At 45.9% G+C, this 13931-nt stretch overlaps 1 protein-coding gene across 1 annotated transcript in view; it reads right to left on the reverse strand.

Annotated features, from left to right (window-relative positions):
• Positions 1–9562, reverse strand: part of LOC126524375 (sodium-dependent proline transporter-like) — an 80770-nt gene extending 71208 nt beyond the window's left edge. Inside the window, exons 1-4 of the mRNA XM_072286974.1 lie at positions 9391–9562; positions 3948–4079; positions 3140–3318; positions 1344–1525 (exon numbers count right to left, since the gene is read on the reverse strand). Coding sequence (XP_072143075.1) covers positions 1344–1525; positions 3140–3318; positions 3948–4079; positions 9391–9562 — 665 coding nt within the window. The remainder of the gene's footprint in view (positions 1–1343; positions 1526–3139; positions 3319–3947; positions 4080–9390) is intronic.
• Between the last annotated feature and the right edge of the window lie 4369 nt (positions 9563–13931).

Genomic DNA, 13931 nt, shown 5'->3' on the forward strand with positions numbered 1-13931 from the left:
TATGCTCTCACAATTTCTCTTGCGCACATGTTCGACTATTGAGTTGGAGAAAAAGAAAGAAAATTTATCATTACAGCTTTTCAAAACGCTGAGCAGCCACGATATTCACGATGTTATGCCTTCTCCTTGCTAATAAATACAACAGGCGTCTCCAGATCGCATTCCCTGAAAATAAAAAAACAAAGGCGTCGCAATCACAAATCCTGCAGCGCAGGTAAAACGAGATACAATATAACAAAGAAATACGATGTGTGCAATCATCTCATGCTATTCAATTTTGCCTACCTAAAGTACTGACTACGTCGATGAATCCTATGCAGAGGGCAGGGAATCGAACAGCCATAACAGCTGGAGCCACCACCCGTACGTTGTTTCCTACGTAATGCTAACTAAAAGAGGTATAATGGGCTACAATGACCGACGGTGTAAAGGGGCACGCCATTAACTGCCATCAAGGCGACTGCTGCATTGTAAACGCTTACCAGTGCAGCAAATGTAAAGCTTGAGAAATTGCTTAGGTCTAACTACAGCAGAGTAAAGTGGGTGCTTAGCCGGAATATGCTTACTCTACGAAGTCCCCGCCCAGTAATTCCGACGTAACCATTTATACGCATTTGCCCGAATGCGTGAGCCCCTGACATTATTTGTATTAGGCCACTCATCTTTGCTTAAGCACTCCAGCCGCAAGTATACCAGGACATCTTTAGTAATCGTGAGATTTGTTTCTCGTGATGACAGAATTTCGGATTACATCACATATGTAAGGCTACTCATTCACAGTTTCAAAGTGCTGGCAACCTATCACAAACGATTGTGGCTGTCTAGCGGGCTACTGAACAATACTATATATCTATATTTTTCGCACAGGAAGCCTCCAACGTACTTTTACACAGTGTCAATTAAAGATCTTTGTATTTTTTATTTGCAGTGTTACTCAACGGAACATCATCTGCAAATTATAGGTCGGTGATGTAGTGTTCTGGGTAAATTTCTACATAAAATTCCTTGTGTGTTATCCAGTATATTTCACCTAATCTTGAAATGAATCACAGTTTGAAGGCATCTGCTTCCCTGATTAGCTTAATTATTACGTTTTCACACTTGTGAAGGATTTGGACAGCGTGGACATACCCTAGGCATTTCCCGTATAGGCATAAGCTTGTCCTACTACTTTTCTAAGCCGTGCCCTCTTGCGTAAAGGTATCTCGGCTTAATCAAACGCCTAGTTTTTTAATTGTGTGCATCTACATCTTACGTTCGCTTGCGCGCTGTGAGGTGCTTCCCACCGCAGATCTTGGAATTGGCAGAATTACGGTTGCTTCCACAACGAACGTGTAACTCACAGAAAGAAGGCGTTCTCGGAATAACCCCGCGGGTCCAAGCAGTCCGACAGGTTCATGGCGTCGACGTAGGACGCCGTGACGACTTTTCCGCACAAGGTGAACACGGTGGCGTTCTTGCCAGGGTCGTAGTGAGGCTCCTGGGTCTTGATGTACACCTTCTCCTTGGCAAGCTGGCACTGGCGCTGCGAGAGATCCACTGCTCTTGCATGTCCGTATCGTACTCGCAGTGTGATTCAGAACTTGCGATGCGGCAGAGGGTACTTTCAAGCACAGTGACGACGCGCGTCATTTTACCGGTGATGGCCGAATAGAAGCGTAGTGGCACGAATACAACGCCTCAAGAAATTTTCGCTTACTTCGCGTTCAGAACCTAACGACTCTCCTACAAAGTAAATATATTTCGTGTGCTACAAGCGAACGACTTATTCTAGATCATAGTTCAAGTTTGTATTTGTGCTTTCTTTTCATAAAATAAAGAATAAGGAATATGTGTATTTTAGGAATAATATTCTCATCCCTCGCGGTCACTGAGACACCGTAGTAAATCGGCAATGCTGTGCAATGCAGTTCGCCGCCGTTGACGCGGGGGAGACAGAATATCTCAAGTATAAATTTACGTAAACCGAAGCATTGCTGTTGTTATTGGCTCATAAGCTATGTGTGTGCGCGTACTGTCACATGGCAGGGACGATGAAGACCGACACAGTGTCATAATTGTGTGTTACAAATATAACTTTTTATTAGTACAGAAAGTATATTACACTAGTCACGTGACGCATAAAATTAGATTACGAAAGGTTTCGTGACAACAGCCAACGTACAGAACTATCTATAACATTTGACAAACTTCCAATACATGTTGGCGCGTCTTGTGCCGAGTGATAACGTTAAAATTGTCTTAGGCGGTGAAAAGCGGTGGTTGCTTATCACTTTGAAGGACCTGCCATAAAGGTTCGGACGGAATTTGGCGGTAGTTCGAATGACTGTAATGCAATATTTTTCCGTCATAAAATTACTGGATTCTGATTTGGCCTCTTTACTCGGCTCAATTGCTCCCAGCAAAACAAATAACACTCAAACCCAACGATAGCGGCGAGCAGAGTCGGCGATCGTCTAAAATCTCATCCGTTGGTCAAGCGCGTCGGGTTTTATACATGATTCGTCGAAGCTTTCAGTGTCATCGCTGGAGCTCGCAGGGCCTCCAAAAAGTACTGCACAAATTGAGTTGCGCACACAATCAGATTACGAAAGGTTTGCGACAATAACCAACGGATAAAACTGTCAATAACATTCGGGAAACTTCTCATACATGCAAGAGCGTCCTGCGCCAAGCGATAACGTTTAAGATTGCCTAGCTGGTGAAAAGGGCGGTGACCGAAGAAAGATAAAAACTTATGCGTGTCAATATGAAGTGTTATTTTCAGGGTATATAATTTAGTATTTAAGAACAGCGTGTTATACAAACAAATTATTTTATTTGCTGCAAATTGTAGACCGGCTCGATATTACATACACCATAGTTACTTGCAGTACATATTGCATATATTCATACTGTCGTGTTGCACTCATAGTGTTTCTAGGGCTACAGTCTCTTCTAGTGTAACTACGGGTCCAAAGGCAGCAAGCGTCTCAACCCACTGGCTTGCACGCGACAAAGGGTGTTCTATGCCTCTCGTCGAATCATGAGTCTGTAGCATTCCGCATTTGAGGCCAGATTCGCACGAAGAAGTGCCTGGAACTCAGCAAGAAATTGTGGCTTTAAAATGCATGATTAAGGAAGCTCGAGCTAAACCGACCGTCTCGTTGAGCTTCCTCTCCCGGCAGTTGAGGTCCGAGGCGCCCCACCAGGTGTAGCAGTGACTCCAAGGAAGCTCATCTTGGAATGTCTGCAGGAAGTAGAAGAAGGTGCACGCGTTCTCGAACGCCTTGTACGCGCAGATCACGAACGTCTTCAGCAGCATTGCCATGCCGATGCCTGCAACAAGTCAAAGGCACTGGGGTCAGTTTGAAATGTGGAACACAAATCATACACGAGCTGCTTTATGGACGCTTGTAGTTAAGCAGCACTGTAGTCGCAAAAATAACCGTTGTTGAAAGAACGATTGCAAGGCACAAAGAGAAATGCCACACATCAAGGCCCCACATCGCAGCGCAAGGTCATATCTGTCTAGTCATTCCCATTTTATTTCTTAATTCTTGCACACTGAAATCGCCATATGGTGTTGTGGCGAACATTAAAAAAATAGAAAAATAAAAATGTACAACACCAAATATTCACAAGAGTAAAACAAGCTTCGAGAAAACAAGATGCAACGTTCTGTTCACCGTAGCAAGACCTTCAAGTCATTTTACATAAATAAAGAAGGGCAGTGGTAACAATGTACTCGTAAATTACGCCTGTTGAAAGAAAAACCAACCCAAATGTTGTAAGCAACAATTTGCAGGCTTTACGCGCAAAAACATCATGAGGTGCACAGCAGAGGAGCGATCCGCGTCAATTCGGCCACCTGGGCTTCTTGAACGTTGCTAATTTATATTTACTTTCAGGCTAACATACGTCGGGGCCTACAGTGTTTTTATTCGTGTTTCCTCCACAGCACATACCTTTGCCGACTGGGACGCAGGTCCAGATCTCAAGGCATCCCTTTCCGCGGAACTGTCCAATCAGCATCTCGAAGGCGGCCATAGGAACCCCCACCGCTACCAAGACAACCGCGTACGGAAAGAAGAAGCACACTGCAATAGAAGAATAAAAAATATGTGTTATCTGGATGGAAGAGCCCATATCGCTTAGTGTACGCTCGATCACACGCCCTCCAACATTGGCCACGCGCATGAAGGTCGGAAACAAACTAGGAGGCAAGGACAGGTTAGAATCTCGAAGACTAGTCATAGAAAATACAAAAGAAAGATAAGCCCTCGTCACGTGATAGGCAAGCGGTAGCTTCTAGCCGCCTCGCTTTGGTTATGCCTGCCGCGGCTGTTCCATCTCGCCTTTTTAAAAGGCGCAAATGCGGAGGGACTAAAACTGCCAAGAATACATGCCTGGCAGTTCAAGGCGCACTGCGGCTGATGCTACGAGCGTTATTAAAATGCGTGGATAAGTTAGACCACGCTTCGTCGTTTTTCACGGGCTTCCAAGGCGAGAACGCTGGCGATTTCACTAACAGTCACGGCAAACGCAAGGGGCGCGTTTGAAATTGTATTCATTTATTTATTTGTTTCGTAAAGGCGTTTATTAGTCACCGTCCTTTGGGGCTAACCGTTATAGAGCTGGGCATGGACTCCCAGCACGAGCGGCGTTCCCCCCTGCAAGAGTGCTGGAGAGATTGACGCACCAGAAAGGCGCTGGAGAGTACGGCCCACTATAGCGTCCCTCTACTTCGCTACAATTACCCCCGGAAACGAAGAGGGAGCCGTCCGGTGACCTAACATCTCCTAACTATGAGCGGATCATAGTACGGCTTGAGGCACTCTACGTTGACAATGTCTCGTCCACGACGGCGCATGTCCGAAGACGGTTCAACGGGTTCGATCACGTAGTTGATGGGGGATGCGGCTTCGACGACACGGTCGGGCCCTTCCTACATGAGTAGTAGTTTTCAAAAGAGATGATGTGCAGCGGAAGGAACCGAGAGCCACACAAGCGCACTAGGAAAGAAGGTGGGCGCAGAAATTGTGTCACCGCGAGTGCTCTTCTAGCGCTCTTGATGAATGGAGCTAAAGGGCCGAGCGAGATCGCGGTACTCTTCAGCATGTCTTGCCGTGGCGCAAATGGGCGCGCATTCAGATGCATTCGGTCGGTGTGGTAGAATTGTGTCGATGGTATGCGACGGGTGGTGACCGAACAGTAAGAAAAAGGGTGAAAATCTGGTGGTGCTCTGAGCAGCGGTGTTCCACACGTAGGCCGTGAACGGCGGAATGACGTCCCAATTTGTGTGGTCAGAAATGACGTACATGGCAAGCATGTCGCCGAGCATACGGTTGAAGCGTTCCGTAAGCCATATGAAGATGATACGCGGTAGTTGTACGATGAACAACGTCCCCCCCATTAAGAATGACTTCAACTACTTCGCACATCAAGACACGTCTGCGATCACTGAGCAGTTACTGAGGTGGCCCATGACGCAGGATGAATGGACTAAGCAGGAAGGAGGCAACATGACGCGCTGTAGCTGCCGGGAGGGCGGCAGTTTCGGCGTATCGCGTGAGATGGTCGACTGCCACAATGGCCCAGTGGTTTCCAGCCGATGTCAGGGGGAGGGGCCCATACATATCGATGCCCACGGGCCCAAACAGCCGGGTAGGGCAATGTAAAGGTTGCGACATGGCTGGCTAGAAACGGGGGTGAAGATTTCCGGCCCTGTCAATTGGGGCAAGAGCGAACGAACTTCTGAGCGTAGCGATGCCTCCCTCGGCAGTATTACTGCTGTAGAAGGCGCTGGTAGGTTTTAACACTCCCGAGTTGCACACTGTGGTTCGGAGTGGAAAGCTGCGCAGATCTCTGAACGCAGTCTGCGAGCTTCATCTAATAACCAGTGGTGCCAGTTGGCGTTATAATTGCGTCGATGTAGTAGGTTGTCGCGAATGGCGAAATGGTGAGCTTGCCGACGCAACAAGCAAGCGCTCAGTTGTGCTGATGGACCAGAAAGCTAGGCTATAAGGGACGCAATCCAATGGTCCTTGCGCTGCTCAGACGCGATGGTGGTAAGGTCGAGCGAAGAAACGGTAAAGTGGGATAGTGAGCAGTAGGCGTTATCGTCAGGCACATGATAGCGCGAGAGGGCGTCGGCATCAGAATGTTGGTGTCCGCTGCATTACACCACGCGGATATCGTAGTCCTGCAGGCGAATTGCCCACCGGGCAAGGCGGCCTGAAGGATCTTTCAAGGACGACAGCCAGCATAGCGCACGGTGGTCCGTGACTACATCAAGTGGACGGTCGAACAAATAAGGCCTGAACTTGGTGAGAGCGCAGATGATGGTCAGGCATTCTTTTTCGGTCACAGTGTAATAGGTCTCAGCTTTCGTAAGCGTACGACATGCATAAGCCAGGACATACTCAAAAAGCCCTTGATGGCACTGGGCAAGCACAGCGCCGAGGCCAACACCGCTGGCATCTGTGTACAGCTCGGTAGGGGCTGTCGCGTCGTAATGGCCCACAATCGGCCGAGGTGTTTGGAAATGGCGGAGCTTTGTGTAGGCCCGTTGCTTTTTAGTACTAGCTTCTTCAGGGGCGATATGATGGCGGCGAAATTGGGAATGTATCGTCTGGAGGAGGAGCAGATACCTATGAAACAGCGCAATTCTTTGACGGATGTTGGCTTAGGGAATTCGGCGATGGCCCGAAGTTTGGCTGGATCGGGGAGTAATCCATCTTTGGGTACGGCGTAACCTAGAATTGTCGGCTGCCGAGCTGCAGTTTATTTATTTATTTATTTATTTATTTATTTATTTATTTATTTATTTATTTATTTTATGTTTATTTATTTATATATTTATTAGAAACTATACGCACGCAAGGTCCAAGCAGGGAGGTCAATTAGGAAGAAAAATAATTCAGCAATAGAAATCAACAAGGATGAAGACGGATTGGTGTTCGCTCGAAGTGTCATCATCTGATTCAGTGAGAATTCCGATAATCTATGGCCCTTAAAAAAAGAAAACTGGAACCGGTCAGTACGCGCAAAACACACGCATGGCATTAATTGCGCTTTTGATGGTGGTGGGGGTAGGCCTGCTAGTTATAGGTGATAAACATGATGATGTATCTGAAGCTGGTTTGTTATTAAGTCGGGAGAGACATTCAAGCTCACATTTTTGCTGTCGTACTTGTAATAGCTGCATGTCGTTTATGTTCCACGACCTGTGAGCGCGAGTCTTTAACACCGGCAAGTTTGTTACAGATAACTCTTGGAACATTCCTATGAATACGAATGTAAGAATTATATTTAGTGTAAGGGTCCCACACATTGTGTGCATACTCTATCTTGTGCTTAAAGAAGAAAAGAACCATGGCAGAAAAGTTAGTAAGAGTGGTTTCAAGTATACGATTCAGCACACAAGAACTTTCAGAAGGCAGATGAGCAAATGTTACCAATATGGGGGTTCCTAGATAGGTTAGAAGTCAGTGTCACACGACATAACGTATAACCAGTGACTTGTTGTAATGGTAAATACCACAATGGGGAAGTACATAGAAGTTGATCTTTCTTTTGTGCGCAAGTGCATGGCAGACGTATTAGCTTGTGGTTAGTACCCTAGCATTGCTCTTTATTACCCAAACTGGTGTCGACGTCATTGTAATCATTAGCGCAAGCAGTTTCTTTAAACGAAACACAACCCTGAGCTGATATTCCACACCAGAGCCTACAACAACAACAGTATCATTATTATACAAATGGAATAGTAAGGGCCCTTTCACGATGCCTTGAGGTATACCAAAAGTGAGTGGAGCAGATCATCTGAATGTTGACCGCCCACATCTACCTATCGTTTCGATTAGTTAAATAGGTTCAAATCCAACAAACTAGAATTTCTGGGATACCTATAATTCTAACTTTTAGATTTAGTGTATGGTCGTGCACCATGTGCCCTAGCCTTCCTTTATGCTTCAAGGTAGCAAATCTTTACGAAAGCGCGATACGCGCGGCTGAAGGTTGACAAAAAAAAACGTCTGTTCTTTCATCCATGTCTGTCGCCTGAGGGCAGGCTTCACTAAATGCTACCACCAAACAGACAATCCGCTGAATAATTCGGCTACCAAGCACGGCTGACTTCCCAAGAAACGAAGCTTAGATAGTCCCCGCAAAAATAAATAAAAAAACATGGGCCACGTCACACTCTGCCGAGGCTAGCTACCTGGTGGCAGGCTCTCTCCTGGTTGTTTTACTGCCTCCATGAGAAGGCGGAAGAACGGCACGCATCAAGCTTCTATCCTTTTTGGCTCACGCTCGCTCGATCGCCCTAGATATCGCAGCGGAAGGTGCGCGGGCAGCTCATTTTTATGGCTCGCGCAACTTACGTCGACGGTAAAAATTTGCCTCACGTGCCCATACATTTGCCAATGTAATATAATGGGATCAGTGATCACGACCGCTGGGTTAATAACGATGGAACATGGCGGAGCAGCTTACGTGAGTGCTGCGGCCACACTGCATTCTGCAATATTCTGCGCCACATTCCAATTTGTCGAAGTGGTTGTACAATAGATAGATAGCTGTAGTCAGATATGCAATGTATGTGTGCGTGGTTATATAGCAATAGGTATGGTGGGTGCGTAGTGAGTTCTATAGCGATAGCCACATGGTTAGTTTGGATGTATACTTGACGTGTTTGTACGCAATGAAGAAAAAGCAGTCTGCGCGGGTGTGGTTTGGTTTACTGGAGGTAAGTTAACTCGCAGACAGCGACTACAGAAACAGTAAACCAGAATGTCATAACTCATTGATGACCATCATGTTGGCGAAGTCACAACGATATTTATGAATAGGGATCAAATTATCTCATAATGTTGTCGCAGTACAACGTGAACACATACGCTTGATTGTATCGGGTATTTGATCATACTTTGTAGCATAGTGAGTTTATAATACCTCGTTATCAGGCTGCGCTTGCATTATCATCGAAAGGTTTCAATTTTGTTCGTAAGGACCAATGCATTTTCTCAACCATTGCCACCGCAATATTCTAAAGAGTGGAATTGTTTTCACCCCGTTTCAGTAGCTATAACATCGAATAGTTAAAGCCAAAGGCCCGAACAGATCTGTTACAAGACGTGTTTTCGGGAGAGCTGGCATATTTTACGGGATAACCTGAAGAGAGGTTGTGCGGCTGCCTGTCTTGCCCGTGCCTGTTTTATTTGCACTCTTTCAATTTATTAAGTGGTATCTTCTAATAAATTGCATTATACACGCGCATTTCTATCTTTTCCATTTGGCTTCATCTCTTTCTTTCTTCGTAGTAATCTTCAAAAAAAAAATATCATTGCAATTTCAGTGAAATTGCCTGTAGGTTCGTTGGTCTTAAGAGCGCCAGGACAAACTCACTTCCTCCGTGCATGACGAGCAGGTAGGGGAACTCGGTGAGACACTGGTAGCTGAGCGCGATGCAGATGCTCATGTAGGCTATGGCCCGTGTGCTGTCGTAGTAGTCCTTGTCGGGAGGGCCTGCCAGGGCGGCGTCGGCTGAGCCTGAGCCCCCGGATCCGCCGCTCGACATGGCTGCCGTACTGCCACGCGCGAAACGTCCATCGCGCAACTTAGTCAGGTGTACACAACGACTGAAGATATAGTGGCTACCTCGAAAGAGGAAGGCGTTTGTAATGCCGTCCATGCTTATGAGAATTAGATCTGCTACAGTTTGCTTCGTTTAATCGCGGCATAATATATTAGTCTTAATTTCTGCTGACAGAGAGAACGCATGTGTTAAAAGATTCTTCACGTTTAACCGCGTGACATACTGCCTCTGCTAAAGCAGTAGCACCAGGCTGCTATATGCAAACGAAACAAACGCATAGGTGCTTCTGGTAGCCCACCTTAGTGCTCATTTATGAACTCAGTGCCGTTCATACGGTATAACGTAAATATTTACCCCTTAGGCTGCGTGGTACATCAATAATTGCGCACTAAAATTACGCGTGATAGAATCACGGCACATGGATTCGCACTACCCCATTATTCCTCAGATTCTTCGATTCGTTAAGCACGTACCGGTGCCCATTGCATGGCACTTAGCGATTTTTTCGCTAGCAGGCCTACCTTAGTAGTTGTATCGGCGACTACATTTCATATACGGGGAACCTAGACAACAAACGAAGGGAAAACAGTTCAGTGCTTAGTGTTTATTACAAATTTTGAACAGCAGTGAATTGTTAAAAGTAAAAAAAAAATGGAACTAAGTAACGCATCGCTGTCTAATTATGAAATTTCAGAATATTTCAGCGCTAGTCCTCGTCGTCCCGTCTCCGTCTGTGTCTTCTTTATTGGGGGGGAGGGCGGCAGCCTTTTCAGGTGTGCACCAACGCGCCCAATTCGCCACACACTCCCTCGGATTTCACAGGTGCGCTACCTGCGCGACACACTGAGCGGACGAGATGGACATTGACTGGGAATGAACACACAAAGTTGACTCGACGAAGCGCTTTTTCGTGTCTTCGTTACTAGTCAGTGTTCATCTTGTTCAACGCTAGCGTCTGCCTTACATAGCGCAATAATAATGAAACGCCCAAATGTCATTTGTGGCCGACAATGATTACATCTGTATCCTTACACCTATAGAAATGGCGCAATCAGGTCACGCGCACGCTAATAAAGTGGCTGCTCAAAATAACATGCTTTCTCCACTCCCCCCACCGGCGGCATCGCTTTCGTCTCGTCGCAGCGCAGCGCCAGTACCCAGTCGACTTCACGGAAGGACTGGCGCCGTTAGTGTCGCCGTATCGAAAGTAATGATATTTTGGAGATGCAAGCTGAGAAGTGTGCGCAGAACAATTCGCTTAGACGTCTCCTGGAGGATCACGGCAAATAATCTTACAACTCTTTATCCAGCGGCCGCAGGAAGGCGAGCGCAAAGAGCGTCGTGCTAATCGTGTCACCGAACGTGTGCGTCTAGAAACACACAACACTGTATAACAGCCGCTGTGGTTCTCGCTTCGCACTGGCGAATGCGCTGCGCACGTGCGCTCACCACCCTGGATTCGCTCACCACCCCGCTCCCCACTCCATGCATGCCCTCTCTTTCGCGTTATCTCGTTTGAGATCTTCCACCTACTTCTGCCAACTCTGTAACTTTTGAACCGCTTCTCCACGACTACAAATGCAATGTAACGGCCTGACGAAACGGAATACTTCTTATCAAGCGCCACAGGGTACTTGAGAAAGAAGCAACGCTCGCTCGCTACAACGAATAGAGTAGTTCTCTAGAATAGTCTTCTAGCTACTCAGTACACGGCGCTCACGTGCGTCGCCGGAGGAGGACAGGTAAGGTTCCAGAAAGTATGGATTAAAAGTATACCATAAGCGACGAGCAAGAACGGTAATAAAATAAAACGGAATGAAATAAACAAAATATTGTAGCTGTACTCACGACACTAGGAAGCGTTGGTATCAATGGAAGACGTGCCGCGATGTGACGAGATTCCGGCACACGGTGGAACTGCCTGATCTGCGCACTCGAGGCTGCGGTTAGCGACAGCGAAACCGAGAAACTCAAGTTCCGCGAAACAGTCGGAGCTCCTTCGTTCTGCAGAATAGGAGCGGAGAAAAAAGGGCACACTGAGGTGGCAGAATGTCGAAGCTCGTTGAGTGATTGCAATGATGATGATGATGATGACCTTGATGAGTTTGGCGCATACCCACGCACGGGGATCGGTCAAGAGTCAGGCAGACATTACTTACGTTTTCAAGTAATGGTTTTAAAATCTATATATTTGTTGCGTAAATTGAAGCGAGGAAAGTTCAAAACGGTTCAGTAGACGGTCATTCAATCAAGAGAAAAGGAAGTCTAATATAAATGACGCAAACAAGGAGCAATGAAATGAGTCGTACGGTCAACAGTAAAATCGGTTTCATTCAATATTGAATTTTGTTAAGGCGATGCACAGATTCCTGTGTGAGTACCCAAGCACAGACGCTCCGAAAGACAGCAGTACCGGAGTGTTCAATGGCTGGCCGAGCTGTTGCACTGTAATTTCTAATGTCATTTTTCTCAGGGCGGAGAAACGCCGGCACACAAGTAAGTAGTGTCCGATCGCCTCGAAAGAGTTGCAAAAATGGCACAAAGGGGATTTGCCAGACCAAATCGGTGCTTGTATAAATTTAGAGATGGGACTCGACAATGCAGTCTCGTTAATGTCACTTCCGTTTGTCTTGTTTTGCAAAAGTACCTGCTCCAAGGGAATTGTGAGTGGTGTAGTTCCGAGGATGATTCAAGATATGATTTTGATGTTAAATGGACGTATCTTCTAAACCTGACAGACGTGATAAAACCCGTCGTTCGAAGAAGGGTAAGTACCGGGCCACTGATAGAAGCCTTGGCCAATCTGTCTGCCGCCTCATTCATAAATATTGCTTTGTGCCCAGGTACCCATATTAATTGTAAACTCCGCAAATAGCTTGGAGCCAGTGCGCACGAAGTTTTTAATATATGCGACTCGCCGGGAGCCGTAAGTGAGGTGCACACTGATAGAGTGTGTGATCATTACCATGGTTGTCCTGGAAGATTCTAGCTTCAGCAAAGCTAGGACAACAGCTAGGAATTCTGTGAGGAATATTGGAGTGAAGTAGGGAAGCGGAATAGAAAAAGACCAATCTAATGATGATAAAAAAATTTCAACTCCAGCCTTTTCCTCACTCTGCGAAGCATCTGTTGCTGTAATTACGTTAGTGTCGAGCTGATTAAAGTGATCCTGGAGTAAGCCGTTAAAAATATGCGAGGCAAGCTGCTTTGCATTATTTGGGTATAAGTCATCATTAGTAATAACCAAGAAATTTCAGATACTGTTTACCGTGATTACATAAATTTATATGTATATCTAAAAGATTCTATAACAATTGTGATATAATCATTGTGGCGTGCGAAATCGAGGCCATTTGACTCCAAAAAATTGGGCTCGTTGCTTGAGGAAGATGAACTGGGATCTTCTTAGTGGGGAATCGTAGAGCCTTATGAATGTTTGAACGGTGAGTATATTAAATCTGATTTCAAGGGAAGGTAATCGTGATTCCTTGTAGAGCACAGCGTTGGCGACAAACTTTGGTGGCCCAAGACATAAGCGAAGCGCTTCCCGTTCCAGCAAGACTAGTGGACGTAGCTTGTAAGCAGAGGCGCCGGAGAACAATACACAACCAAACTCTAGTATAGGTCGGATATACATACGGCAAATCATTATGAGTGTGTCTCCACGCATGCCCCATCGATAACTGATTATCCTTCTTAATATCCCCATTGCACGGGAAGCTTTTGAAGTTATATGTTCAGTATGGTGCCGCCAATTAAGATTTTCATCATAAATTATTGCAATGTACTTAACTTTCTCCACTTGTGGAATAGTGGAATGGCGTTCCAAAAGGGATATAATAACTGGGTCTTGTAGAGGAAAGACAAGAACGGCACACTTACTTACATTAATGGACAAGCGAATACTGTCCAACCATGCTTCTAGCTCTCTAGTTGGGCGTGTGCGCACCAAATTGACATCCCTGGTTTAATTCCAATTTGTCAGGGGCTGAATAATTGTCTTGTGGTCACAAACTTAACAATACCTGCGCTTCATAACATTTCTATTATTTTACAAAATTTAATGTTAGAGAAATAGGCCGAATATTTTCTAGAACATACCCTTTGGTTTGGTCTTTCAGCAGAGGGATCACCTTCGCGATTCTCCACACAGGAGGGATTCATTCATATTGTATTGAGTAATTTAGGGTATCTAACAAGTCGTTAGGAGCGACTTCAAAGAGAAGTGTATCATCCTAGTAGTGAGTCCATCGGGACCTCGGGCTGCAACTGGTAAACAGGAAACAGCTTAGGACAATTCTGACAAAGAAAACTTTTCGAAATCTTCTGAAGTGCCCTGTCCCTGAGGAGA

Source organism: Dermacentor andersoni, chromosome 3, assembly GCF_023375885.2.
Source record: "Dermacentor andersoni chromosome 3, qqDerAnde1_hic_scaffold, whole genome shotgun sequence".
NCBI classification, from domain to species: Eukaryota; Metazoa; Arthropoda; class Arachnida; order Ixodida; family Ixodidae; genus Dermacentor; species Dermacentor andersoni.